Genomic DNA, 25,150 nt, shown 5'->3' with positions numbered 1-25,150 from the left:
CTGTAGTAAGATGATGACATGGCACCCTTTTTGTGAAGTTCACAGCAGTGCCCTGTAAGGTACCCCACTATTTAGGTGCCATGTCTGGGTGTGCAGACCCCTCCCACATCCAACAGGGCTTGTTCTAGGCGTTTTTGACTTGGACGAAAAGTTGGACGGAAATGTGGTATAAAGATGGACGATTTAGCGGCTTGGATGATCAGACGATTTTCGAAACAAAAAAAATTTTGGACGTATTTTTCGAAAATGTGTCCTAGGCTATTTTTTACTTTTGATGACTTGCGACTTAACAGCAAACGGACTTAGATGTCCCTTTCGATTATACCCCTCCACGTATATACTCTTTCAATAATCTACACTTATTTAAAATAATACAATAACACAATCTCACCTTCCTCCCTCCTTCCCACCCTGGATGTGCAAGGAGATGGCACAGAATTAAAGACAAAAAACAACTACAGAGAAGTAATATAAGATGTCAACGGGCCCCAAACCAGTTTAAATACATTACTATGCCCCAGCATTTCAGCATTCATTTTTTCATACCTATAACCCCTCAGCTTTTTATTAATGTGGACCTTAACAGGATGGGTGCTGCTGTCAAATTCATACTCTCCAATTGGCCAGCAGATTTCATTTCCTTCACTTATGCCCAGGCAGCTCTAACTCGAGAGAGTCATGTCACAACTCGTAACATCAGAGCTGTGGCAACATCGGTAACCAACTTGAGTTCAACTTCCGTAGAAGAAACTTGCAAGGCCGCAACTTGAACATTGGTCCACACATTCACTTCCCACTACTGTATAGAAAAGGACTCCCAATGCAACAGTAGGTTTGGCCATTCAGTTAATCTGTTTTGAGTTTAGAATCCAACTCCAGTCCTTCTAGGCCCAGGCTGCTTTTCAAAAAAGAGAGTGACAGATTTGGTATGCTTATAAAATAATGCTTGTTGGCACCAAAACCAAATTTGAATTGTTGCAGCACCTTTATTTTCTAATTTCTTATTTTTTTCTGTTGGAAGCAGCCATAGCTATAGGGTCCCATATGTGAAGATTCAGCTATCTTGTTTGTCCTCAGAGAAAACAAAGTTACTTACCTGTAGCAGGTGTTCTCCAAGGCAGCAGAATAGGAATTCTTATGAGTCAATCTTCTCCCCAATGAGTTGTATTCTAAAAGCTTGCAATGAGGGGACACCATGTAACATTCTCTCTCATTTTTGCTGGCCAATGAGTGCATGAAAAATATTTTGTGCACAAGTTTTCAGTGTATTTCAAAGCTTTTGTTTGCACAGTTGGTAGACACATATGCTCCCTTTCTGTGTGCATGCCGACAAATGCACAGCTTAGAGGGAGCACTGGCCATGCAACAGCAGCGAGTGGGAGCAAATGCACATGCATGATGAGACATTCTCAAAAGCTCTGGGAAATTCTGGAGAAAACTTCTCACAGAAGCTTAGTTAGATGATGTAGGGCTGGTGTCCTGAAGTGTAGGGAGTTGTTTCCAAAGTGTGGCCCCAAGATTGCCAATTAGTCCAAAAGTAGGAGCCTTCTGCTTCACCAACTGGTGAGTGCCCAGTGTGCTGCATAAGTGAAAGAGGTCCTGTAAATATAGGGCCATTTTTTTCAAACCTGTGTTATTGATTAGTGCAAATTAAAACAGTTAGCATTAGTGCTGCCTGCTTCAGAGGAAGGGTGAGACCGCGGCAGAGGAAACAGCTCCGAAGACCTATGGCAGCTTGCAAAGATCGCTAGCACTGGCGATCTTCTCTGCAGACTTCTGATATTAGGTAAATGGATGAACGGGAGGCCAGGGGGAACATGCAGGCCTTCTAGGGGGGGTGCAATCCTACAGGAGGGGTGGTACAGGCCTTCATGGGGACAGTCAGCCCTTCAGGGGTGGGGTGCAGGCCCTCAGGGGGAATAGGTCTTTGGGGGGTGCAAACCTTCAAAGGGGGGATAGGTCTTCAAGGGGGGAGGGACAGGCCTTCAGGGGTAGTGGCAGAGCCCTTCTGGGATGGTAGTACAGGCCTTCAGGGGGGACAGGCAGGCCTTCAGGGGGCACAGGCCTTTGGGGGGTGCAGGCTTTCAAAGGGGGGGGAAAGGCCTTCAGAGATGGTGGCATAGGCCTTCAGGCGTGGGGTGCAGGCCTTCAGGGATGGTGGCACAGGCCTTCAGGGGGGACAGGCAGGCCTTCAGGGATGGGGTGCAGGCCTTCGGTGGGTGCAGGCCTTCAGGGGTGACAGACCTTCAGGGGAGGGGGGCCCTGGTATAGAAGTACACAGAGGAGGGAGGGATGGGGGTTTCAAAGAGACATGCATATGCTGGACTTTGGAGGGGAAGGAATAATGGGGGTAAAAACAGGAGAAGGAGAGAGTTGATGGACAATGGGATTTAGGGAGGGAAGGAACAGAAAGTGAGAGAAGTTGGACACAAGGGATAGTGTGGAGGGGGGGCATAGAGATACTGGATAGGAGGGTGGTTGGGAAAAGAAAGGGTGAGATGGTGGACCTTGGGGTTGTGGGGAAGGAGGGAGAGATGCTGGATGAAAGGGTAGTTGAGAAAAGGTGGATCTGTAGATGGAGACGAAAAAAAGGAAAGATTCCAGACCTCCGGGTGAGAGAATGGAAGGACAGAGATCGAAGATGGATGGTTAGCATGGAGAAAGAAGGAGACTCTGGCAAGCAAATTATCAGAAGACAACCAGAGCCTGGGACCAACAAGATTTGAATAATGACCAGACAACAAAAGGTAGAAAAAATAAATTTATTTTCTGTTTTGTGATTACAGATTTGAAATGTGTATCCTGCCAGAGCTGGTGTTAGACCGCAAACGTGAGCTAGGATTTAACAGAGAGAGGAAAAGTCTTTTTTGTTTGTTTATTTTATTTACACCACAGCGCCAGTGTGGTTAGGAGAAAGCAAAAAGGGTGAAGAGGCTATCCCACCAGGATGTTTGAAAAAAAACAAACACCCAATTGGGCAGGAAAATCGAATCAAAAAATCGATTCAATAGGCTGAATCAAATTGAAAATTTTTTTTCTGAATCGGGCAGCACTAGTTAGCATGCTATTTTACCACAAGTCCTATTTTAGGTAACAGGAATTGTTACAAATGTACCTTAGCCATGTTAATGTGCACTAAATCAATAGTACACATTAGCAGCTTTAGCCCATAGTTAGATGCTAAACCATTGCTTTAGGGCATTAGGGTTTGTATGGCATATAAGAGAGTCAATCCAGCAACAAACAAAAAGAGGGAAAACTCAAAAGACATTATTACCGCTACTCTGATGCGGTAATAACATCTTTTGAGCTTTTGCGTTTTTATAATCAGTACTTCACTAGTCCCCTGAGGAAGGCATAGCCTAAACTAGGATCCGAGTTGGGACTTTAACATCAAAGATTTATCCTTAATGTTGGACTGTTTTATGGACTTAATAAATGTAACTACTTTTGATTGGATTAGACATCTCACTTGTCTCTTTTGCTTTGTTTGTTGCTGGATTTCCTCTCGAGGCAAGTTTTTGTTGTCTTTTCTTTCTGCTGTATAAGAGAGCCAGAAAAGTTGAAAGTCACATGTTCCTACTTTGTATAATAGTTTTGGAATGCTTTGGTTATTGATGTTTCAATGTCTCTGCCAACCTTAGTTAATTTCTTGATGCCCACCTCTCCTAAAGTGGATCAGGTGTTTCCAGAGAATTCCAGTCATCCCCTCCTCCAGCTGGGCCCAGATGCCGTGGCTTTGTACCTGGGTAACAGCAGCAGCTTCCAGCCAGGCACAGCACTCTCTCTAATTGGCCTTATTGATGCCTTGGTATACACAAGGGGAGACACTACAGATGCGGAACTTTTGAAGATCCTGACCCCTGGCAGAAATATCTTCTACGAGAATGAAGGGTAAGAGGCCCAGATGCTGAAGGATGCCAGCTTTGATACACATAACTCCCTGGATAAGTAGGGTGACTGCTTAAGTTGGTGATACAGTTACATGACTGTGCACTAATGATCCTGAATGTCTGTTTCCTAGTGCTGCTTATCTGCTTTTTTAAAATAGGGAAATTTCATCCTAATGATCCTTCGAGAGAGGGCTGAGGAATGGTCAAGCAAATATTGATTTGTGCCCCTACTGCTAGCATAAAGCTTTATATTGCACGAGGAAGTGTGACATGAGGGAAATGTTTCAGGGATAGGGTTAGATGCTTGTTTATTTTTTTCCTAATTATTTTCTTATTCTCTTAAACTGGATTCTAACAGGCCTGGGTGGTTCCCTAATCCTTGAGAAAGGAAGTATTTTTCAAATTCACACACTTAAATGTCACTCTTTAACTAGTATGGTACTTCTATGACATACTTGAGTCTAGCCAGCCCTATCAGAGGCTTGTGCACAGTGCAGTCACTCCCGTGATTCATTCCAGCTTGATTATTCACATCCAAATAAGTCCATCTGTGCCAGCTAACACTATGGTAATGCTACAGTGAACTAGCTCAGAAGTGAGAATCTAAATGCTTTGGGACTCATTTAAAAAAAAACAAAACACAAAAAAGACGTCAAAAAGAAAGCATAAACTGGCACTTGGACATCATACTAGTCAAAACATCCAAGTGGGCATTTTCAAAACAGACTTTCCAAACGTCTTTCTGTTTGTTTTGTCTCCAGTGTGTCTAAATCTTAAGGGGGTATGTTAGAGATGTGTTTTGTGCAGTCTTAGGACTTGGACGTTCTGCAGGGATAATCAAACCTTTAACAAAATGTTCAGGGCTTTTTTTTAGATGTTTGGAGCTAGACCTGTTTTAAAAACAAATAAGAGTCAAAAAGGTTCCCAAACTGACCAGATGACCGCTGGAGAGATTAAGGCATGACCCCCCCTCCCCCAATGATCACCGACCGACCTCCCACCACCCAAAGATGTGAAACTCTCCTTCCTAGTGTTATGAGGGGGAGCTGAAAAGTTCTTAATTCAATCAGCTAACTTCCTAAATTCTAAGCATTTTTTTGCCACTGTAGCTGAAAAGAGTGTTATCTTAATTCATTAAGTGCCAGTTTGCAGAAACAAGATTCTATGTTTTGACATTGTTTCAGATAAGAACATAAGCATTGCCTCTGCCGGGTCAGACCAGGGGTCCATCGTGCCCGGCAGTCCGCTCCTGCAGCGGCCCCCCAGGTCCATGACCTGAAAGTGTTCCCTACCTAACCTAAAATATCCATACCCTATTCGCTCAATGTCCTGTAAGGTACCTCTATCTGTACCCTGTAATCCCCTTCGCTTCCAGGAAGTCATCCAGTCCCTTTTTGAACCCCAGAATTGTACTCTGTCTTATCACCTCTCCGGGAAGCGCGTTCCAGGTGTCCACCACCCTCTGAGTGAAGAAGAACTTCCTTGCATTCGTTATGAATCTGTCTCCTCTCAGTTTTTCTGAATGACCTCTTGTTTTAGTTGTCCATTTAGTTAGTCCATTTAGTTGTCCATTTAGATCATTGATTGAACCATATCAACATCATTCTCTTCTTGGTTGGGCTGAGAACTTTTCAGGACTCCCTCTTACAGCTTCATATGGCCACATAGACAGCTGTGCCATGAGAGAAGGACAAAGGGGTACTCTAGGGGGTACTTCAGTGAATGTCACATTTAAAAGACCAGGTACACATGTCACTATAACCTGCCTATATTGTATAGTGAGCCCTCTAAAACCTACTGTACCTACATAAAGATGACACCTGTAGGCATAAGGACTATTGTTGTGGTGTACAGGTTGGTACAGTAAGTTTGGGTGAGTTTTGGAGGGCACACTGCAGTACCCCTTCTGTTCAGATATCTGTGTGGCCAGTTTGCTAAGGATGCTGGCTGCTTGAGTGTCCCAATAGCTTGTGTTTGCGTTTTTTATTTGGACATCTTTTGTGTTCAAAAATGGCCATAAAAGATAGACATACTAAGGACCAAAACATCTAGATAGGTCATTAAAAAAAAAAAGACATCTTGCTGTTTTGAGAATGGGCATTTTCTCTACTGAATTTCTGGACATCTTTCCCAAAACATCCAAACTCAGATTTAGAAATCCTATTGAAAATGCCCCTCTTTGTGTTCCTGTAGAGGAGAGAGGTCTGAAACAGCATAATCCTTGTCATCATCAGCAGATGAATCCAGGAACGAGCAGGTTGTGACCATTCACCAGCAGGTGGAGATAGAGAACACCAAAACTGAGCTCTGTCATAGGGTGATAAGCTCTCTGGTCAGCCAGTATTCTCTTATCTCCAGTAGGCGGATGGATGTCATGCTTAAGCGCCTGGTTTCATCTGTGGTTCAGCTATTTTAGTTTAATAACTCTGTTGAGCTTGGGGGGGGGGTGGTAGGTTTTGGGGGTCCTATGCAAGGATATACTTGGTGGCACCAAATCCTTACCCACCCTTTCCTGCCCTGGCTATATCTGCTATGCCTTTACTCTCCCTCATCAAAAAAATTTTTAAAAACACCTCACCAGCAAAACCCCATGGCAGTAGTTTTCTGGCAGTTTGCAGAAATGCCTGCCTGAAGAGTATTCCGAGCCAGTTTGCCTATATTGAGGGAGATGATTTGAAGTCAGCTGTTTGACTATTGTAAGTGCTGCATGGTCATGGTCTCTATTTTTGTCTCTGGTTGCATGGGCAGCCATGTGGGACATCTTTCTTGGTAGCATTGTCCCCGGGAATCAGAGGTTGAGCTGTGGTTGTTCCCAAGAATTTGGAGTGTTGGCCAGCTGCAGTGCATTTTCACACTTCTTTGTTTCTGTCGGGAGTCTGGTTGCAATGGCCGGTACTCGGCAGACCGTGTACTACAACACTACTTCCATGGTCAAATTTGGGCACTGTTTTGGGGCTCCAGAGGGACAGGCAGTGCATTAAGAATGGCCATTAGGCACCTGTTGGTCCGTGCCATAGTCTACTTTTTGGCGCTTTGGGGGCCCTTTCTGGCACTGTCACCTTCAGGTGTGCTAGTGTCCAGCTGCAGGGAATCTCCCATGTCTGCCTCTTGGCGCACATTTATCAAGTAGTGGCAGCCATGTTTATTTCCTCAACGCTTTAGTGCCCGGGAAAGTTTGTTCGCCTATCCCGATGGCCAGTTGAACAAGCATTTCAGCTAATTTCTCTATATAAGGATTTCAGAAGGAGAATCTCATTGGCTAATCAAGTTTTACCCTTTACCCTTCTGTGTTGATCCCTCTTGATCGGAATTTCTTTGACCTCATCCAGAGTTCTTGATGTGGATCTTGAGATGGGACATTTGTGTTTTCTGTTTGTCTAACCTGCTGGATCAGCTTTTATAGTCTGGGCAGAGTGTTAAGGGGAAATTGAGTTCCTGCAGGGATGGGGAAAAATTTGTCCCTTTGCCATTCTCTAGTTGGGACCACTTAGAATGGCCTCTCCTCTCCACACCACGGTTATTATCTCTGCACAGTGATCAATGTATCGGTTCAGTTGCAAGTATTTTTACAACATGTTGAGGGTAGAGGGGAAGGGAAGGGAGCTTCTTTCCTCTTACCAGCCCCTAAGTATCTCTGTATTCAGTCCTAATTTTCAGTGAGGAAGGAGGTGGTGCAGATGTCTCTACATCAAGGATCTCAAAATCCCTCCTTGAGGGCCGCAATCCAGTCGGGTTTTCAGGATTTCCCCAATGAATATGCATTGAAAGCAGTGCATGCACATAGATCTCATGCATATTCATTGGGGAAATCCTGAAAACCGGACTGGATTGCGACCCTCAAGGAGGGACTTTGAGATCTCTGCTCTACATGTTTTAGGGTTTGACATGCTTTAGATTTTTATGCTTCATTCATTCTTTTAGGTTCCAGCCTGGTGATGAATCCATGAGCCGCTGCAGTTGCTGCTCCATTGTCCGTGATTCCTCAGTGTATGTGCTTAGTCACCCAACCCCAGGCCAACCAAACCAGTGCCCCAGTAGGAACTTCAATCAGAGCATCACATTCTGCCTCCGTGTAGTGGGTAAGTGAGCTTATTGCAGAACACATCACCCCACATGTTTAACAGTAGAGACCTACCTTCCCCTCTCAAATACCCACACAGTATTTGAAAATCTCCCCTCCCCCCTCCAAATCATTACAGTTTGGCAGACCGGTGAATAGGCAAGGAGAACAAATGCCTTTGAGCAGGCATGAAATAAAATTACAGTTTGATTTATCTTATATCCATTGATTATTAGTATTTTACTTATAAAACTACAGTATTTACTCTTTGGTAACCTGCCACATATTTGAGACCTGAATTGGCCAATGTTGGAAAACGGGTACGAAACCTGATAGACCTTTAATTTGACCCACTATGGCAGTTCTTACATTTGGAAGTCAGAGCATATAATTTTAATTAAGGCACTTGACTTACCAAGATTGTGGTACAACACAATACAATTCCAAAATCAGCCAAATTGTGCCCTAGAAAGAGTAAAATGACAAGGGAATATTTCTTAACATATGTATCTGTAATTCAGTGAAAAAAGATATAGCTTTGCCTGTTATATTCACAATTTCCATTATATTACATGCATCTAAAAGTAAACTTGATTTGCGTGCTGTGATTATAGACTACAAGTACTTATGTGCATGAATGTAACATTTATATTAAGTGGTGTTGTATAATGTAAGCGTGCAAGTTGCATTTAAATGCAAAAGGGCATGTACAGGAGGAAGTTCATGGATGTGTCATTAATTTACATGCATAGAGGGGCATTTTCGATAGAATGTCTAAGTCTGACTTTGGACATTTCCACAATGACATCCAAAAGTGGGGTCGTGAAAATGACTGTTTTCGAAATCGCAAGACATCTATCTTTTTTTTCCTCCCAAAATAACTTGTCTAGATGTTCTGGCCTTTAAGACATCAAGTTTCAAGTTTATTTATTATTTGATTAATCGCCTATTCCAAATTCTAAGCGATGTACAAATCAGCAAAATACATATTTAAAATATACATGAAGTAGACATACAAAATTAATAAAGGGATAAGTTTTCAAAAAATAATTAAAAAAAAACTAATTAACGCAATACATGACACAGTAGGGAAGGCAGGAAAGAAATACAATCTTAGAAAGGAAAGAGTAAACAATTAAAGGTTAAGCTCAAAAGGAATGGAAAGACTACTAAATAGTTAAGTTAAAAACAAACAAACAAAAGAGCAGTTAACATTTCAATTAAATATTGAATGCATCTTTAAAAAGAAAACTCTTAAGTTTGCTCTTAAACTTTTCCAAGTTCTTCTCCTCTCTTATATAGCGGGAGTGACTCTTTTAGTCATTTTCGAAAATCAAAGCATCCAAATGCAAAACATCCAAAACAAGCTCATTTGGATGTGAGAGGGGCCAGCATTTTAATGGACTGGCCACACAGACATGCCAGCAGAGCAGTGGGGCACCGCTGTGAACTTCACACAAAGGGTGCCAGGTACATCTTAGTGTATGGTGAACCCTCCAGAATTCCTCCAAAACCTTATATATCTACCATATCCAAAACCTACCACCCCAATAGCCCTTATGGCTGCAGGTGTCACTTATAAGGCAGTAACAGGTTTTGGGTGAGTTTTGGTGGCCTTCCACATTTCAGCATAAATGTAGTGAGTAGAGTGGGATATGGTCCTGGATCTCCCTCTCTATGGTTCACTACACTGCCCACTAGGCTACTCCAGACACCTGCTTGCTGCGCTACTAGGATTTCCCATAATATCTTCAGCAGTGATAGAGGCTGGTATGTACTGTTTCTTTCACATCTTTAGGAAGTAGAAGGGGGGTCAGTGACCACTAGGGGAGTGGGGGGGGGGTCATGCCTTCATGCATCCAGTGGTCATCTGATCAGTTTGGGTACCTTTTTGGCCTTTATTTGCTTTTAAAACAGGTCTAACTCTGTACATCTAAATGACACCCTGGACGTCTACAAAAAGGTTTGATTATCCCTAGAAGACGTCCCAAGTCCTAAGGCTGCCCTGATCTCACCCAAAACACACTTCTAAAACACACCCTTGAGATTTAGACATACTAAAGGAAAATGTGACCTGCAAGATGTCTAAAAAGCCAGTTTCAAAAATCGGCACTTGGATGTTTTGGTGATTAAAATGTTCAAGTACCAGTTTATGCTGTCTTTTGGACGTTTTTCTTTTTTGAAAATGAACCCCATAGTATATAGAATACTGTCCTTTACATGCTAAAGTCCTGTATTTAGGCATATATATATTTACACCTGCTATTGACAGTGTCGGTGGTCATGCTTAAATGTAGGCACATAAATGCTGACTTATGATATAATGAAATTGGGGCACACAGATGCTGTTAAAAAATTTGGGTGCAATGTGCTACATTTTTACACCTACATTTTGATGCATTTTATAAGTCTGCCTCCAGTGAGCCTCAAAATTACCCATGGCAAGAGGGCACACATTCCTCTGGCTGCAGAATGTTTCAAACAGATCTATAGAAGGGGAATGAGTTCTTCCCTTTCATCTGATAAATTTCTCCTGATGCTGGGATAAGGTATTACTATGAGATAAATTGATCAGAAATAAACCATTTACTTGTGATCAAAGATTTGCAGTTCACTTCATCCTCTTCTCTCCATCTGTTTATCTACCAGATTGTTCGGAGTGGACATCATCTCAGGCTACTTATGAGATTCAGGTTTTTTTGGCTCAGACCCTGGCAACAGAATGCAAATGTGACATCTCTGTGGGGTACTTCAAAGGTGAGATGGGCTAATGTCACGCACTACAGAACATAGCAGTGTCTGGAGACAGCTCCAAGAGATGGGTGCATTTTTTGCAGTCAGTAGTCTTATCAATGTTGTGCATTTGAGCTGTGTTGTCCTGGCCAGGGGTCCAAGGTGCCAGACTGAGAGGGATCCTGAGGAGGAGCCGGAGGGTTAGAAAAATGTATGGAGCTTTTGAGATGTGGTGTCAATTGGAAGACGGCAAAAATATAAACATTAGAGCTATACTGAAAAGCATTTATTACTATTCATCCAAATACGATTAATGAAATATAAAGTATTCAGGGCATTTGCTGAGAGTCATGGGCTGCAATGGGGAATAAATAAATAATTGTGTGATTAATTGTGATTTAATTTGTTTTAATCAGGCATTTAATTACAATTAAAATTTTTAACCAAAATGCTGCCCTAATACTTATACTGGAATCGGTAGATTAAGCATTTCTTTCTGGAGAACTCCACTCGTAGGTAGTGCATTCTATCTGCATGTGAGGTCCTGGACTCTTACACAGCTATATGTTGTGATACCATTGGTAAGAAATGTGGTGCCAGTGTTAGTAGATAAAATGATGCTATTTTTAGGACAGCTGCAATTTATTTTTAGCTTTTCATACAGATGTTTATGTCGCTGTTTGCTTTCAAAGATCAGAAATAGCAAATTGTTTTTAAATGTTGTATTTCAAATTTGGTAATTTTCTCTTGTTTGACCATCAAAATGTTTCCCTGCCTGAGCAAGTCCAATTCTTGCTGGGGGCAGCATCTTCAAATAGGCTAGTTTTGTGAGTAACAAACCTCACTGTTAAGAGTTTGTGAAGTATGATCTCAGTCTTTCAAATTTATTGATAATACTTTCTATATAGTACTTACATCATGCCAAGGATAGCTTCCTCTGCAGTTCAAAAGATGTTTTATATGCTGGATGGACTTCTACAATCTATGTCCCCTATGTGGCAAGACAGATCAGGATGGGCCGGAGTAGGTTTTAACAGCACCTCGGTAGTTGGGATGTAGAGACAGTGCAGGGCAGACTTTTTATTTTTTGAGCCCTGAAAATGGCAAGGATAGATTAGGAGCTAATATGTGTATTTTATATACCACAATCATATTATCTAAGTACAAGTTTTGCATATCTCAGGAGGAGGGGAAGATATCTTATAATGGAACTTAGAAAGTAAAATGTAAAAATATACTGGATTATTGGTTCAGCAATGCCTTGATAATGAAGGTGACTGTTGGACAGATTGGATGGACCACACAGGTCTGTATTTGCTGTCATTTACTGTTACTTTATATAGAAACATAAACATGATATAACATAAAGGCCAAATTGCCCATCCAATCTGCTGATCCACTGTCTCCTCTTCTCCCTAAGAGATTCTATGCTTTCTTGAATTCAGACACAGTCTTTGTCTCTACCACCTCTATTGGGAGACTATTCCATGCATCTACCACCCTTTCTGTAAAAAAGTATATCCTTAGATTACTCCTGAGCCTATCACCTCTTAACTTCATCCTATGTCCTTTCATTCTGGGGCTTCCTTTGAAATGAAAAAGATTTGCCTCGTTTGCATTTATGTAAACATCTGTATCATATCTTTCCTCTCCCACCTTTCCTCCAAAGTATGCATATTGAGATCTTTAAGTCTGTCCTCATATGCCTAATGATGAAGACCACCGTCCATTATAGTAGCCTTCCTCTGGACTGACTCCTTTCTGTTTATACCTTTTTGAAAGTGCGACCTCCAGAATTGTACACAATATTCTAAATGAGGTCTCTTCGGAGTTTTATACAGGGGCATCAATACCTTCTTTTTCTACTAGCAGTTACCTCTCCCTATGCACCCTAGTATACCTTCTAACTTTTGCCATCACCTTTTCAACCTGTTTGGCAATCTATCAAAATATGTTTTGAAATTACTTTTATTCAAAAATACTTAGTAAAATGGGAAATATTTCTATATCTTTTTCATGGTCTCTGACTGCATTTTGTTTCTCTCCATGTGATACAGTTGCATAGTAAAGGGGAGAGGTGGACCACCCCAGACACCGTCTTTGTGGGGGATGCTGGTGCCTCTCCTCTCTGCTGCACCCCTGCGTACCTCCTTAAATGTTCACTGACATGAGCAGCATCTTCTACTTGCTGCCCATGCTGGCTTCAACTCCCTTCTGATGTCACTTCCTGGTCACGGGACCAGGACATGACATCGGAAGTGAGCCGAGGCCGGTGCGAACAGCAGGTGGATGATGCTGCTCGCACCAGTGAACATTTCCAGAGGTATGCGGGGGCAGGTGGGGAGAGGTACTAAAGTGGTGGGAAGAGTGGGAGAGGGGTGCTCAAGCAGCAGAGAAGGGTTGGGGAGCGCACAGTGTGGCAGTGCAGGAAGCCACTGCCCCAGGTGCTAATTTCCCTCACTGCGCCACTGATGTGATGCACAGAATAATCGCTTGTTACTGACATTTCTGCTTTTAGTGCCATTCTTGTGTTTTCATACTTTATCACTATATTCAGTTGTCTTGTACATCAAGCATTTTATAGGTGGGATTGGGAATGTTTCAGCTGATCACATTCATCATGATGAAAGTAGATTATATTTTATTTTTCAGAATCTACTCATCACCACAGTATAGTGCTTTCCCATACAATGATGTTGTATAATTTACAAAGTTTCCAGCATATGAGACATGCCACCTTATTGTGTCTTTCTGTAGAGAAATGTTCTCCCATCAGAACTTTGAGCCTTCTATGAGATGAATGTTTCCAGCTTTTCCTTATAGAATCTATATGTGTCTATTTTACCAGTTTTTTCTATGCTTACTGTAAACCAGTGCATCCATAATCCACTGTCTCGAACTGCAACTATCAATTTCTTATCCTTCGGGGTTTAGTTCACTGCTCCCTAATTATTCATGTGTTGGGTTTAGATTGACATATGATCCCTGAAGTAATAATTTGTATTTCTTACATTTATTTCGTTGTCCATCCCCTCCTCATTTGCCACTTGGGATTCCTTGCTTTCTGATCTAATTATTTATAGAGGTGGTTTTATATATATTTTTTTTCTTGTATTGCAAGTTCTAGTGTTTCCTTCTCTATGCGTACTGCATTCTCACGCATTCCATTTGTTTATTGAAATGCTTGTCCCAGGTTTAAGGAAGGAGACCTGATTCTGGCACAGCAAGCATTGCCTATATATGTACCCAGTAGAAATTTAAGATCTGAAACTGTCATGTGCTTAATGGTAGATTCTGTATACCGCTAGGTGTCACATATAGTATCCTGCCTAGCGGCACTGTTTATTGTATCCTGCCTAGCGGTGTCTAGGCATACTTTGGTGTCGCTAGACATCGTAAAAGTAGGCGATAGTATATTAGGCCAGGTTTTACTTGGCCTAATTTATTGGCACCTAACTCGGACACCTAGCAATGCCTAAGTCAACCATGCCTATTCTCTGCCCCTGACCACGTCTACTTTTCAGGTAGGTGTCGGAGGGCACTTCCATTTAGGTGTCTAAGAGTTCGGCTCTGAACACTTAATTGGTGGGGTCTTCTTTTTTTTTTTTTTTGATTGGCTGAAAACTGGTGTGCCAATTAAGCCAATTACTGAGCATGAATTCTGAAGTTAGGTGTCGCTAGGCGTCCTCGGTTCGGGCTCCTTGCGGCATTTAATTAGACTTCCTATACAGAATCTGGCCATATGTGATTACAAGCCAATCTGCATTTTCAGTAGGGGTGGGGGGGGGCAAGTTTATGGAATGTACTACCGGGTAGTATGCGTTTATGTAAGAACATTGAACAGTTAATTGCTTGCATGTTGTGCTGTTGAATTATGCAGCAGAGGAAGATTGTAGGTAGATGGCAATGTTGCTTTACGTGAATCTGTTTGTTGATGAATTTATGTATGGTTATTCTGTTACCCACCTAGGTCTTAGGCGGGAAAGAAGTGTTTAAAATAAATATATAGATAAATAAGGACAGAAAAAAAGATGTTCTAAATTATCCAGATACTTATCTGGATCATGGCACTGGTCTGCCATTATGTATTTTGCCATACTTAGATATTCAGCACTGATATCTAGATATTGTCTGGTGATGAATATTAGGTTATATGTTTAAACAAAATGTTGATACTCATATATTACATCCAAGTGAACCCCGCACTATTGACATTCATGCCCAATAAATGGAGAAAAGACCTCAGTATCTAAAAGGGATACAAAAAACATTGCCCCCTCAAAATACCAACTTTGAGGCAGGCAGACACATCCTTGGTCAAAAACTCCAAGATAAGTGGAAAAATATAATACAGACTTCAATTACATTTAAAGAATATCAAAATCAAATCACACTTATCTTTAAAAAAAGCTGTTCATAGTAGTCTTCATCTTAGTGCTGGGGTATAGAAGCAGGAAACAACCCACACAGTGGAGCCTGAGCCAGGCACAGCGGCTATAAACTCCTTGCTGCTTGGTGTGTATCTCAGAGAGGGTGGAAGCCAGAAGGCCTTGAGCATGCGCAGATGCTCAACGCCCCGCAGTGGCCCCTGCATAGAATATCCGCATCAGGCTCTTTCAGCATTGGTACGCTTATGGTAAGCACAGTGCCAGTCATTGTGGGAAGCAGGTGGACAGTAGCGCCAATCATCTTGGGAGCGAAGGGAGGAGAGCATCGCCGGTGGCTTTGGGGGTTGGGGTTGGAGTGGAGGATAGTGGCACTGGTGGCCTTGGGGGGGAGTTTGGAATAGGAGGACAGCAATGGGCTCAAATATAAACTCTCAAGCAACCAGAAACTACATTTATTTGGCATCTACAAATCCCCATGGGTGCCAGTTAACTGAGAGTCTACTGTATAGGCTGGCTTGAAAATTCTTGGTTCTGCAGTTCTTCCCTTTAAGTATTACTGGTGTGAGGTTGAGGTGAGGTAGCAAAGAATTATCCCAGGACAAGCAGGCAGCATATTCTTAACGCATGGGTGACGTCACCGACGGAGCCCCAGTACGGACATTTTTCACTAGAAAGTTCTAGTTGGCCGCACCGCGCATGCGCGAGTGCCTTCCCGCCCGACGGAGGAGTGCGTGGTCCCCAGTTTCTTCGTTTCCGCTGAGCGAAGAAGACGCATGTGGTTTCAACGGCCGTTGAAAACTTCCTTTTTGCCTTCCCGCTCGTGTTATTTTCTTGTTTTTTCTCTTTTTCCCTTTGGGTTTCTTTTTCCGTTCTAAATAGTAAAAAAAAAACAAACAAAAAAAAAAACTTTGTTTTTTCTTTATTTTTCAGGCCGGCCCCGGCGGGGCCTGTTGCCATCATACAAGCCTCCGGCTTTGATTTTGCGGAGGCCGTGTTTCCCTTCATGCCCCCTCAACCGGGCTTTAAGAAGTGCCAGTGATGTGCACGCCCGATCTCTCTCACTGACCCACACAATTGGTGCCTACAGTGTTTGGGTCCAGAGCATCGGGCTGTCACCTGCACCCGCTGTGCCACTCTTAAGAAACGCACCTTAAAAAATCGGCAGATCCAGCAGAACATCCTTTTCGGTACCGGATCTGCTATGGAAACTGCCGCGACGTCGACGGTACCGCAAAAGACGGCACCGACCACTTTGACGACGCCCGATCCTTCCTCGGGGTCACTGGCACCAGGTAAGCCGGCTAAGAAGCCTTCCACCTCCCTTGAGCGCCCACCTGCCACAGTGGCGACGCCGGTCCTCCCGGCCTCACGCCGACCCCGCAAACGCTCCGCCTCGATCTCGGTGAGTGCCTCCTCATCGGCCTCCTCATCGCCGGGGCGTGGAGCAGCACCTATGGAACCGAAAAAGAACAAAAGCGGTACCGGTGCCACCCCTGGATGACCGCATCGCGGCCATACTCCAAGACAAATTGCAGGAACAGCTGCAGCAACAACTCCAGCACCTGCTACCGACCCTATTGGCACCACTTCTTTCGGTACCAGACCGGCCCGAGCCTCGCACAATCCCACCGGTGTCCACCCCCTCGGTGCCACTCAACACTTCCATGCCAATCCTCTCGGCTGAACCACTCCGTTCTCGTCCTGTGGTACAGACCCGCTCTGAAGCCGATCCTCCTCGGGACCAGGAAGGGCACCGGTCTCCCCGGGACCGAGAACGACACCGCTCTTCCCGGGACCGGGATCAGCACCGGTCTTCCTCTCCCGGTACCGTCTCAATGCGCTCTGGCAAGTCTTTTTCTAAGACCCGCCACACCGAGCCTTCCACCCTGACATCTCGACGTGCGCACACTGACATCAGGGACCCGGACTTATGGGAAGAATCCCCTCCCGGTACCGAGAAGGACGCATCGTCCACAGACCAGGAACCCTCAGTGACCGATGCCGCTTCCAAGCCTGAGCAATCCTCTTTCACCAAATTCCTCAGGGAAATGTCGGCGGCTCTTTCTATTCCTTTAGAGTCCGACTCCAAAAAGTCCCAGGCCTTTCTGGATGCCTTAGACTTTGAACAACCTCCCAAAGAGTTCCTCAAGCTACCCGTCCATGACATACTGCGGGAAACTTTTTATAAAAATTGGGAAAATCCACTCACTGTCCCCGGAGCTCCTCGTAAACTTGACAGCCTATACAGGGTCATCCCAATTCCGGGTTTTGACAAACCTCAATTGCCCCATGAGTCTCTCCTCGTTGAGTCTACTTTAAAGAAAACTCAGGGCTCCAGTGTTTATGCCTCCACCCCTCCTGGCAGAGAAGGCAAAACGATGGATAAGTTTGGCAAACGCCTTTATCAAAATGCAATGCTAGCCAACAGGGCGAATAATTACACATTTCACTTCTCATTTTATATGAAACATCTTGTGCAACAACTATCCGCCCTACAAAAATACATCCCTGAACGCAAAGTTCCACTCTTTCAACAACAAATTTCCAGCCTCCTTCAACTGCGGAAATTCATGGTGCGCTCTATTTATGATTCATTTGAGCTGACCTCCCGAGCGTCTGCCATAGCTGTTGCCATGCGGCGTCTGGCCTGGTTGAGGGTATCTGATCTTGACATCAACCACCAAGACCGCCTAGCTAACGCACCCTGTCTTGGGGACGAACTTTTTGGGGAGTCCCTGGATTCGACCACCCAGAAGCTCTCAGCACATGAGACCAGATGGGACACTCTGGTAAAACCTAAAAAGAAGGCTCCACCTGCTCGTCCTTATAGACCACAATCCTCTTACCAGCGCAGGTTCTCGGCCAGGCCTCTCAAACCGCCCCAACAGCAGCCTCGCAGACCTCGTCAACAACAACACACTCAGGCTCGCTCTCAATCTCACCAACCTGCCAAGCCTCTTCATCCGTCAAAACCATCTCAGCCCTTTTGACTCTTTTCTCCAGGGCATAGCCAGTCTTCCACCATCATTACCTCTTCCTCAGCCAATCGGAGGACGTCTCCAACTCTTCCTCAACCGTTGGGAGGTCATCACCTCAGACCTGTGGGTCCTCAACATCATCCGCCACGGCTACTCTCTCAACTTCCAGACTCTTCCACCAGACAACCCTCCAATAGAGTCTGCGTCTCACTCCTCCCAGTCCCTTCTCCTCCTAAGGGAGGTCCAATCCCTCCTTCTTCTCAATGCCATCGAAGAAGTTCCCACAGACCAAAGGGGTCAGGGATTCTACTCCCGCTACTTCCTGGTTCCCAAGAAGACAGGAGACCTTCGTCCCATTCTCGATCTCCGGGACCTCAACAAGTGTCTGGTCAAGGAAAAGTTCAGAATGCTCTCCCTGGCCACACTTTATCCTCTTCTCTCTCAACACGACTGGCTATGTTCCCTGGACCTCAAAGAGGCCTACACTCACATTCCAATCCATCTGAATTCCCGTCGCTACCTCCGATTTCAGATTCAGCACCGCCACTATCAGTACAAAGTGCTACCCTTTGGCCTAGCATCATCGCCCAGGGTGTTCACCAAGTGCCTTATTGTAGTGGCGGCCTTTCTCAGGTCTCACAACCTCCAGGTGTTCCCCTACTTGGACGATTGGTTGGTAAAAGCACCTACGTCTCCACTTGTGCTTCAAGCCACTCAGTACACCATCTCCTCCCTCCATCTCCTGGGGTTCGAGATCAACTACCCCAAGTCGCATCTACTTCCCACACAGCGACTTCAGTTCATTGGAGCCGTTCTCGACACCACTCTCATGAGGGCGTTTCTCCCCTCCGACCGTCAACGGACCCTTCTCCACCTCTGCCGTCAAGTGCTCCTTCATCATTCCATTCCAGCTCGGCAGATGATGGTCCTCCTGGGCCACATGGCCTCGACGGTCCATGTGCTTCCTCTGGCGCGACTCCACCTCAGAACACCTCAATGGACTCTAGCCAACCAATGGTCACAGACCACGGATCCTCTTTCTCATCCCATCTCTGTGACATCGTCTCTTCAGCAATCTCTTCAATGGTGGTTGAACTCATCCAATCTTTCCAGGGGTCTACTCTTTCATCTTCCCCCTCACTCCATGATCATAACCACAGATGCCTCCCCCTATGCATGGGGAGCTCATCTGGCAGAACTCCGCACTCAGGGACTCTGGACCCCTCAGGAGAGTCAACATCACATCAATTTCCTGGAACTCAGGGCCATGTTCTATGCTCTCAAGGCCTTCCAGTACCTTCTCTACCCTCAGGTTCTTCTCCTGTGCACAGACAACCAAGTCGCCATGTATTACATAAACAAGCAAGGCGGCACCGGATCTCCCCTCCTCTGTCAGGAGGCCATCCGCAACTGGACCTGGGCCGCGGCCCACAGTCTTTTCCTCAAGGCTGTCTATATCCAGGGCGAACAGAACTCCCTGGCAGACAATCTCAGCCGCATCCTTCAACCTCACGAGTGGACTCTGGATCCTCCCACACTCCGCTCCATCTTTGCTCGCTGGGGCACTCCTCAGGTGGACCTCTTTGCAGCTCCTCACAACCATCAGCTGCCCCAGTTCTGTTCCAGACTCTTCTCTCCTCATCGTCTGGCCCCGGATGCATTCCTGCTCGACTGGACGGATCGGTTCCTCTATGCCTTTCCTCCACTGCCTCTGATGTTGCGGACGTTATTCAAACTCCGCAGAGACAGAGCCACCATGATTCTCATCGCCCCTCGGTGGCCTCGTCAACACTGGTTCCTCTACTTACACAGCAGCATCAGTCTCTACTACATCCCAATCTGTCCTCGCTCCACCTGACAGCTTGGTTTCTCTCGGGCTGACCTCCCCAGAGAATATATCTCAGCCTGTCCGTCGTATTCTGGATGCCTCCAGGAAACCGGCCACCCTCCAATGTTACCATCAGAAGTGGACCCGGTTCTCCTCTTGGTGTCTGCTTCATCATCACGATCCCACCTCATTGGCGGTGGAACCCGTACTGGACTATTTGCTCTCTCTCTCTGACGCTGGCCTCAAGTCAACCTCAATCAGAGTCCACCTCAGTGCCATCACTGCGTTCCATGAGCCTATCCTCGGAAAACCTCTCACGGCTCATCCCCTGGTTTCCCGTTTCATGAGAGGCCTCTTCAATGTCAAACCACCTCTGAAGCCTCCTCCAGTCGTCTGGGATCTGAATGTGGTTTTATCAGCAATCATGAAACCTCCGTTTGAGCCTCTTGCCACAACTTCGCTCAAATTTCTTACATGGAAGGTGCTTTTCCTCATTGCCATCACCTCTGCCAGGAGGGTTAATGAGCTGCATGCACTGGTGGCCGACCCACCTTCCACTGTTTTTCACCATGACAAGGTGGTTCTGCGTACCCACCCTAAATTCTTTCCCAAGGTGGTCTCGGAATTTCACCTCAACCAGTCCATTGTGTTGCCTGTCTTTTTCCCTAAGCCCCATTCTCATCCTGGGGAACAGGCGTTGCACACGCTGGACTGTAAGCGTGCCCTTGCTTACTACCTTGACCGTACCAGGGCTCACCGCTCATCTCCTCAGCTCCTTTTGTCCTTCGACCCTAACCGTCTAGGTCGTCCTGTCTCCAAACGGACGCTTTCCAACTGGCTTGCTGTCTGCATTGCGTTCTGTTATGCTCGGGCCGGTCTCTCACTGAAAGGTGCTGTCACGGCCCACAGGGTCAGAGCTATGGCTGCTTCTGTGGCTTTCCTCCGTTCCACGCCCATCGAGGAAATCTGCAAGGCTGCCACTTGGTCCTCAGTTCACACATTCACTACTCACTACTGTCTGGATACCTTCTCCAGACGGGATGGGCACTTCGGCCAATCTGTATTACACAATTTATTTTCCTAATGGCCAACCATCCCTCCTCCCTCTCTGTTAGCTTGGAGGTCACCCATGCGTTAAGAATATGCTGCCTGCTTGTCCTGGGATAAAGCACAGTTACTTACCGTAACAGGTGTTATCCAGGGACAGCAGGCAGATATTCTTACGACCCACCCACCTCCCCGGGTTGGCTTCTTAGCTGGCTTATCTTAACTGGGGACCACGCACTCCTCCGTCGGGCGGGAAGGCACTCATGCATGCGCGGTGCGGCCAACTAGAACTTTCTAGTGAAAAATGTCCGTACCGGGGCTCCGTCGGTGACGTCACCCATGCGTTAAGATTATCTGTCTGCTGTCCCTGGATAACACCTGTTACGGTAAGTAACTGTGCTTTGCCATGGATCTAGGTGATGGTGCTAAGGACTGTTTTCTTTTCTACAGATTATAACCTAACCTGCCACAATTCCGCGCTGGTCTTCCATGCTCTCCTTCTTGCCAATTCGGTGCCACATCTGGCAAGCTTGACAGATGCTTTTGCTAGATTTATGGAGGCATCTCAACTTGTGTATATTAGGAACAAGAAAGGTCAGGTGGAGAAGGCTTGTTTCCAGGATACTAGTACCACGTCTTCCCCGTCTCCAGGTACCAAAAAACCCACAATGTGTTGATAACACTGAGAGAGGCCAAGTTACTCTGCTTTTCTCTTTACCCCTTCATTTATTTAAATCACAGTAATTGTTGTAGATTCTTACAGTCATTTTGTGGTCCTTAAGGTGTAGTATTAGAATTTCGGGGGGCAGTATGCAACCTGCAGTGCTGTGGCTTATAAGCCTCTTACAGTCCAGTGATTCTCAAACTTTTTTTTAGCTTTGGCACACTAAATGGAGCAAATGTTTTTCGCAGCGTATTTTAACTGAAATAAAATTGCAAAACCAACAACAAATTGTAATTGTAACAACAGTGAAACTAAGGTAGATAGATTAGAATTGCTAATCAATGTGATGGATGTGTAGACAATAGCTATTGCTCAACTAGACTGTAACAGCCAATACATAGGTCTTCTTTGAGACACTTGTCTAGGCTGCAACTAATCCAGAAATTAGCAACCAGATTATTTAACCGGCCAGGATAGACTTCTGGCTGCTTAAATCGCTTGTCTGGGGCTAACTATAAATTTTTATCGGCACTTAATTGGATAATACCACTGAAATACCCAGTTAGTGCCTAAGTTGAAACTATTTTGTAGGCAGTTCAGAGTAGATTCAGCAGTTTTCCAGTTAAAACGCTGACCATCAGCACTTAACGAGATATACAGTATGTAGGACCACATAAAACACAGTTCTATCTTTATCCAGTTTAGCTTATAAAGATAAGTGCTTAATATTGTACTTAACCAGACAAGTGTCATCTGGCTATGTATAACCAGATATTCATTGCCGGTGCACAGACATGGCCCGGCATTGAATATCCAGAGATATCACTGCTGGCTGAATATTGACCCTTTAATCTTTTGAAGGAATGTAAAGACTTGCCGGCTGATATTCAAAACAATTTAACAGACCAGAAATGGCCGCTGACTGGTTAAATCGCTTGTTCATGCCTATCTGGTTATTTTCAGCAAATATAATTGGTCAAGTTGCATTCAAAATGACTATTTAGCACTAAACTCAAAAGCAGCTAACTTGTGATCATTCTAAGGGCAGTGTTGGAATAAGTGCTGATACTCAGCCTTGCGCCACATCAGTAAACCACTTAAATCGGGCTACATAAATAGCAGCCCTTTCTTTAAGTGGTTTGTCTTATGTGGACAATGGACTGAATGTTGACTTAGCCTGCTCAAAAAACTGGATATTCAGTGCTAGGAATAACGCTGATGGTGGGCAGCAAAATGCTCGCCGCTTCAGGCTAAATATCGGGGGGCTATTGTTTTTGCAGGTTGCTAAAACTTGTATAAAGAAATTTCTGTAATGAGAATTAAAGGTTCCAGGATTGTTAATGGAGGTGTAGGGAATGGTGTAAACAGAAGTTTTCGGTAAACAGTGGTAGAATTGGTAGAGGGGTTCTATGGCTTGGCACTGAAAAAGAAGTAATGGTGTATAAATAGTAAATTGGTTGCCTATACGTACTATCATTCTATTGAAAAGTTTGGTAAATGAGCCCATAAGTAGGCTTCTATGCTGGGGTTATTTTGGATGGCAATGTAATTTGACATATATATTTGATGATCTTACAGTTATTTATTGCTTTTTATTTTTTACATCACTTCAGACATCTGCCAAATAGGCAACATAGAAAATTGAATGCTGTAAATAGGCAATATTTTATATATTCATTAATATATTTAACTTAATTTTTTTTTTTTGGGGGGGGGGTGTCAGCAGTTTCTGTTGCTAGCACAGTTTTACCACCACCGGAAATCCTCTTAAACGAAGTGAATCCAGACAATCCTGGAGGCCATGAAAATGCTGAGTTTATTGAGCTCTTCCACCCAGGCCGACGCTCTGCCAGTCTTGACCACTATTGCCTCGTACTCTACAATGGGAAAAACAACCAAGCTTATGAAGTGATAAACCTGACTGGTCATTATACCAATGAAATGGGCTACTTTCTGGTGGGGAGTCAGGGGATGACTCCTAAGCCTAACATCACTCTGCCTGCTAACACTATCCAAAACGGGGGAGATGCAGTGGCCCTCTATTACAGCACTTCCTGCAGGTATCGCAGAGGCATGGCTGTGTCGGATGTGGGGCTTGTGGACGCTCTGGTGTATTGGTCAAAGACTTCAGATAAAGCAGAGAAACTACTGCACGTACTGACCCCTGGACAGGACATCTTGTACGAAGATGATTCTGCTGTTGCTGAAGATGAATCTTTGAGCCGCTGTAACAGCCTCCACCCAAGAAATCACAGCAGCTATCAGGTGTGGGATGAATGTGCTCTCTGTCTTTCTGTCCTGTAAACAGTGCCTTGAAGCAGGGATGGAGCATAGGTCTGTGGAAGCTTCCAGCTGCTGAGACCCTGTAGAGTAACCGGGTAGTGCTACTGCGTAGTAGGGATTGAACCTCACTGCTGGCCTGGTACAGCCTGGATGTACAAATATACAGATATCTATGATTTGCCCTTAATTTGACCACTTCCAAAAGAATTGAGCAACACGTTAACCCCCCTCCCCACCACCACCCCTTTTATGAAGCCACGTTAGGCTTTTTTATCGCTGGCTGCACCGGTAAAAGCTCCGACGCTCATAGAATTCCTACGAGAGTCTGAGCCAATACTGCTACGACCGGCGATAAAAAAAAAACCTAACACAGCTTCATAAAAGGGGGCTTAAATTAGTATTATTTTTTGGTCAGTAAAGTGCAGACCTGAATGGTCTGTTTTACCAGACAGTAAGGGTTATGCTATCCATTACTGTGTGAAAATTGATGGATAATGTAGTAAGAGGCAAGTCTCCACAACATAATAAGTGGTGAAAAGATTTTATCTTATACGTTGTGACACCGCCGGAGCTGGCTTGAACTATTGGCCCCGGTCAGCGCCCAGAATAGCCTGCGGTCTTCGTGCTTCCAGAAGATGCTGGAAGTCCTGCTGGTGTGTTGGTCAATAAAGAACCACAAAAACAGGTCAGGAACAATAAAGTTCAAAATAAAAGTTAGTCCCAATTTATTGAGTTCACAGACCCTTCTCAGGGTTTAGTTCATTGACTTCATGAACAAAAGAGAACATAAAAGAATCACCGGGCTGCTAAATCCAAAACAAGCCCACACCTTCTTTACAGGTCTCACAGGTAAGTAATTTCTTAGTCTGTAATAGTCCAGTCTTCATAAGCCTGCCTTCACAAAGCAGGACTGGAATAAGCTTATAGCACTTTCTTTGAGGAATGAAAGTGTTGTGCTCAGGCCTGGATTGAGGCAGGCCTGTCCCAACCAACTCAAAGCACTTGGTGGGGGAGGGGAGTAGCCGAACCCACTTATTCAAATCTGCATTTAAACAGATGCCACAAATGGCCCCACAATGCCACCCAGGATCTTGTGTGGATTCTCCCCACTATCACCCTACACAGAGTCCAAATTGCAGTCACACTCAATCCTCAAAAGGCAAACACAAACAAAAACTTTCAAGCAAAATAAACCTGGTTTAAAGGCTTTCAGGTTTAGGCACCTTTGCAGTGAGAGCCCAGCCCTGCTCACCGGCTCCAAACAGGTGCAAACAGG

At 44.7% G+C, this 25,150-nt stretch overlaps 1 protein-coding gene across 4 annotated transcripts in view; it reads left to right on the top strand.

Moving 5' to 3' along the window:
* LOC117369259 overlaps positions 1 to 25,150 on the top strand; it is an 89,584-nt gene that overhangs the window by 20,561 nt on the left and 43,873 nt on the right. For 2 of the 4 annotated variants that reach the window (XM_033963553.1, XM_033963552.1), the window contains exons 3-7: positions 3,645 to 3,894; positions 7,815 to 7,972; positions 10,603 to 10,710; positions 21,378 to 21,578; positions 23,315 to 23,856. In XM_033963553.1, the coding sequence (XP_033819444.1) occupies positions 3,645 to 3,894; positions 7,815 to 7,972; positions 10,603 to 10,710; positions 21,378 to 21,578; positions 23,315 to 23,856 (1,259 nt within the window). The remainder of the gene's footprint in view (positions 1 to 3,644; positions 3,895 to 7,814; positions 7,973 to 10,602; positions 10,711 to 21,377; positions 21,579 to 23,314; positions 23,857 to 25,150) is intronic. The other 2 variants (XM_033963555.1, XM_033963554.1) reach the window with 2 other exon arrangements.

This window comes from Geotrypetes seraphini, chromosome 11 (assembly GCF_902459505.1).
Source record: "Geotrypetes seraphini chromosome 11, aGeoSer1.1, whole genome shotgun sequence".
Lineage (NCBI taxonomy): Eukaryota > Metazoa > Chordata > Amphibia > Gymnophiona > Dermophiidae > Geotrypetes > Geotrypetes seraphini.
This window is presented reverse-complemented; position numbering and strand designations above follow the sequence as displayed.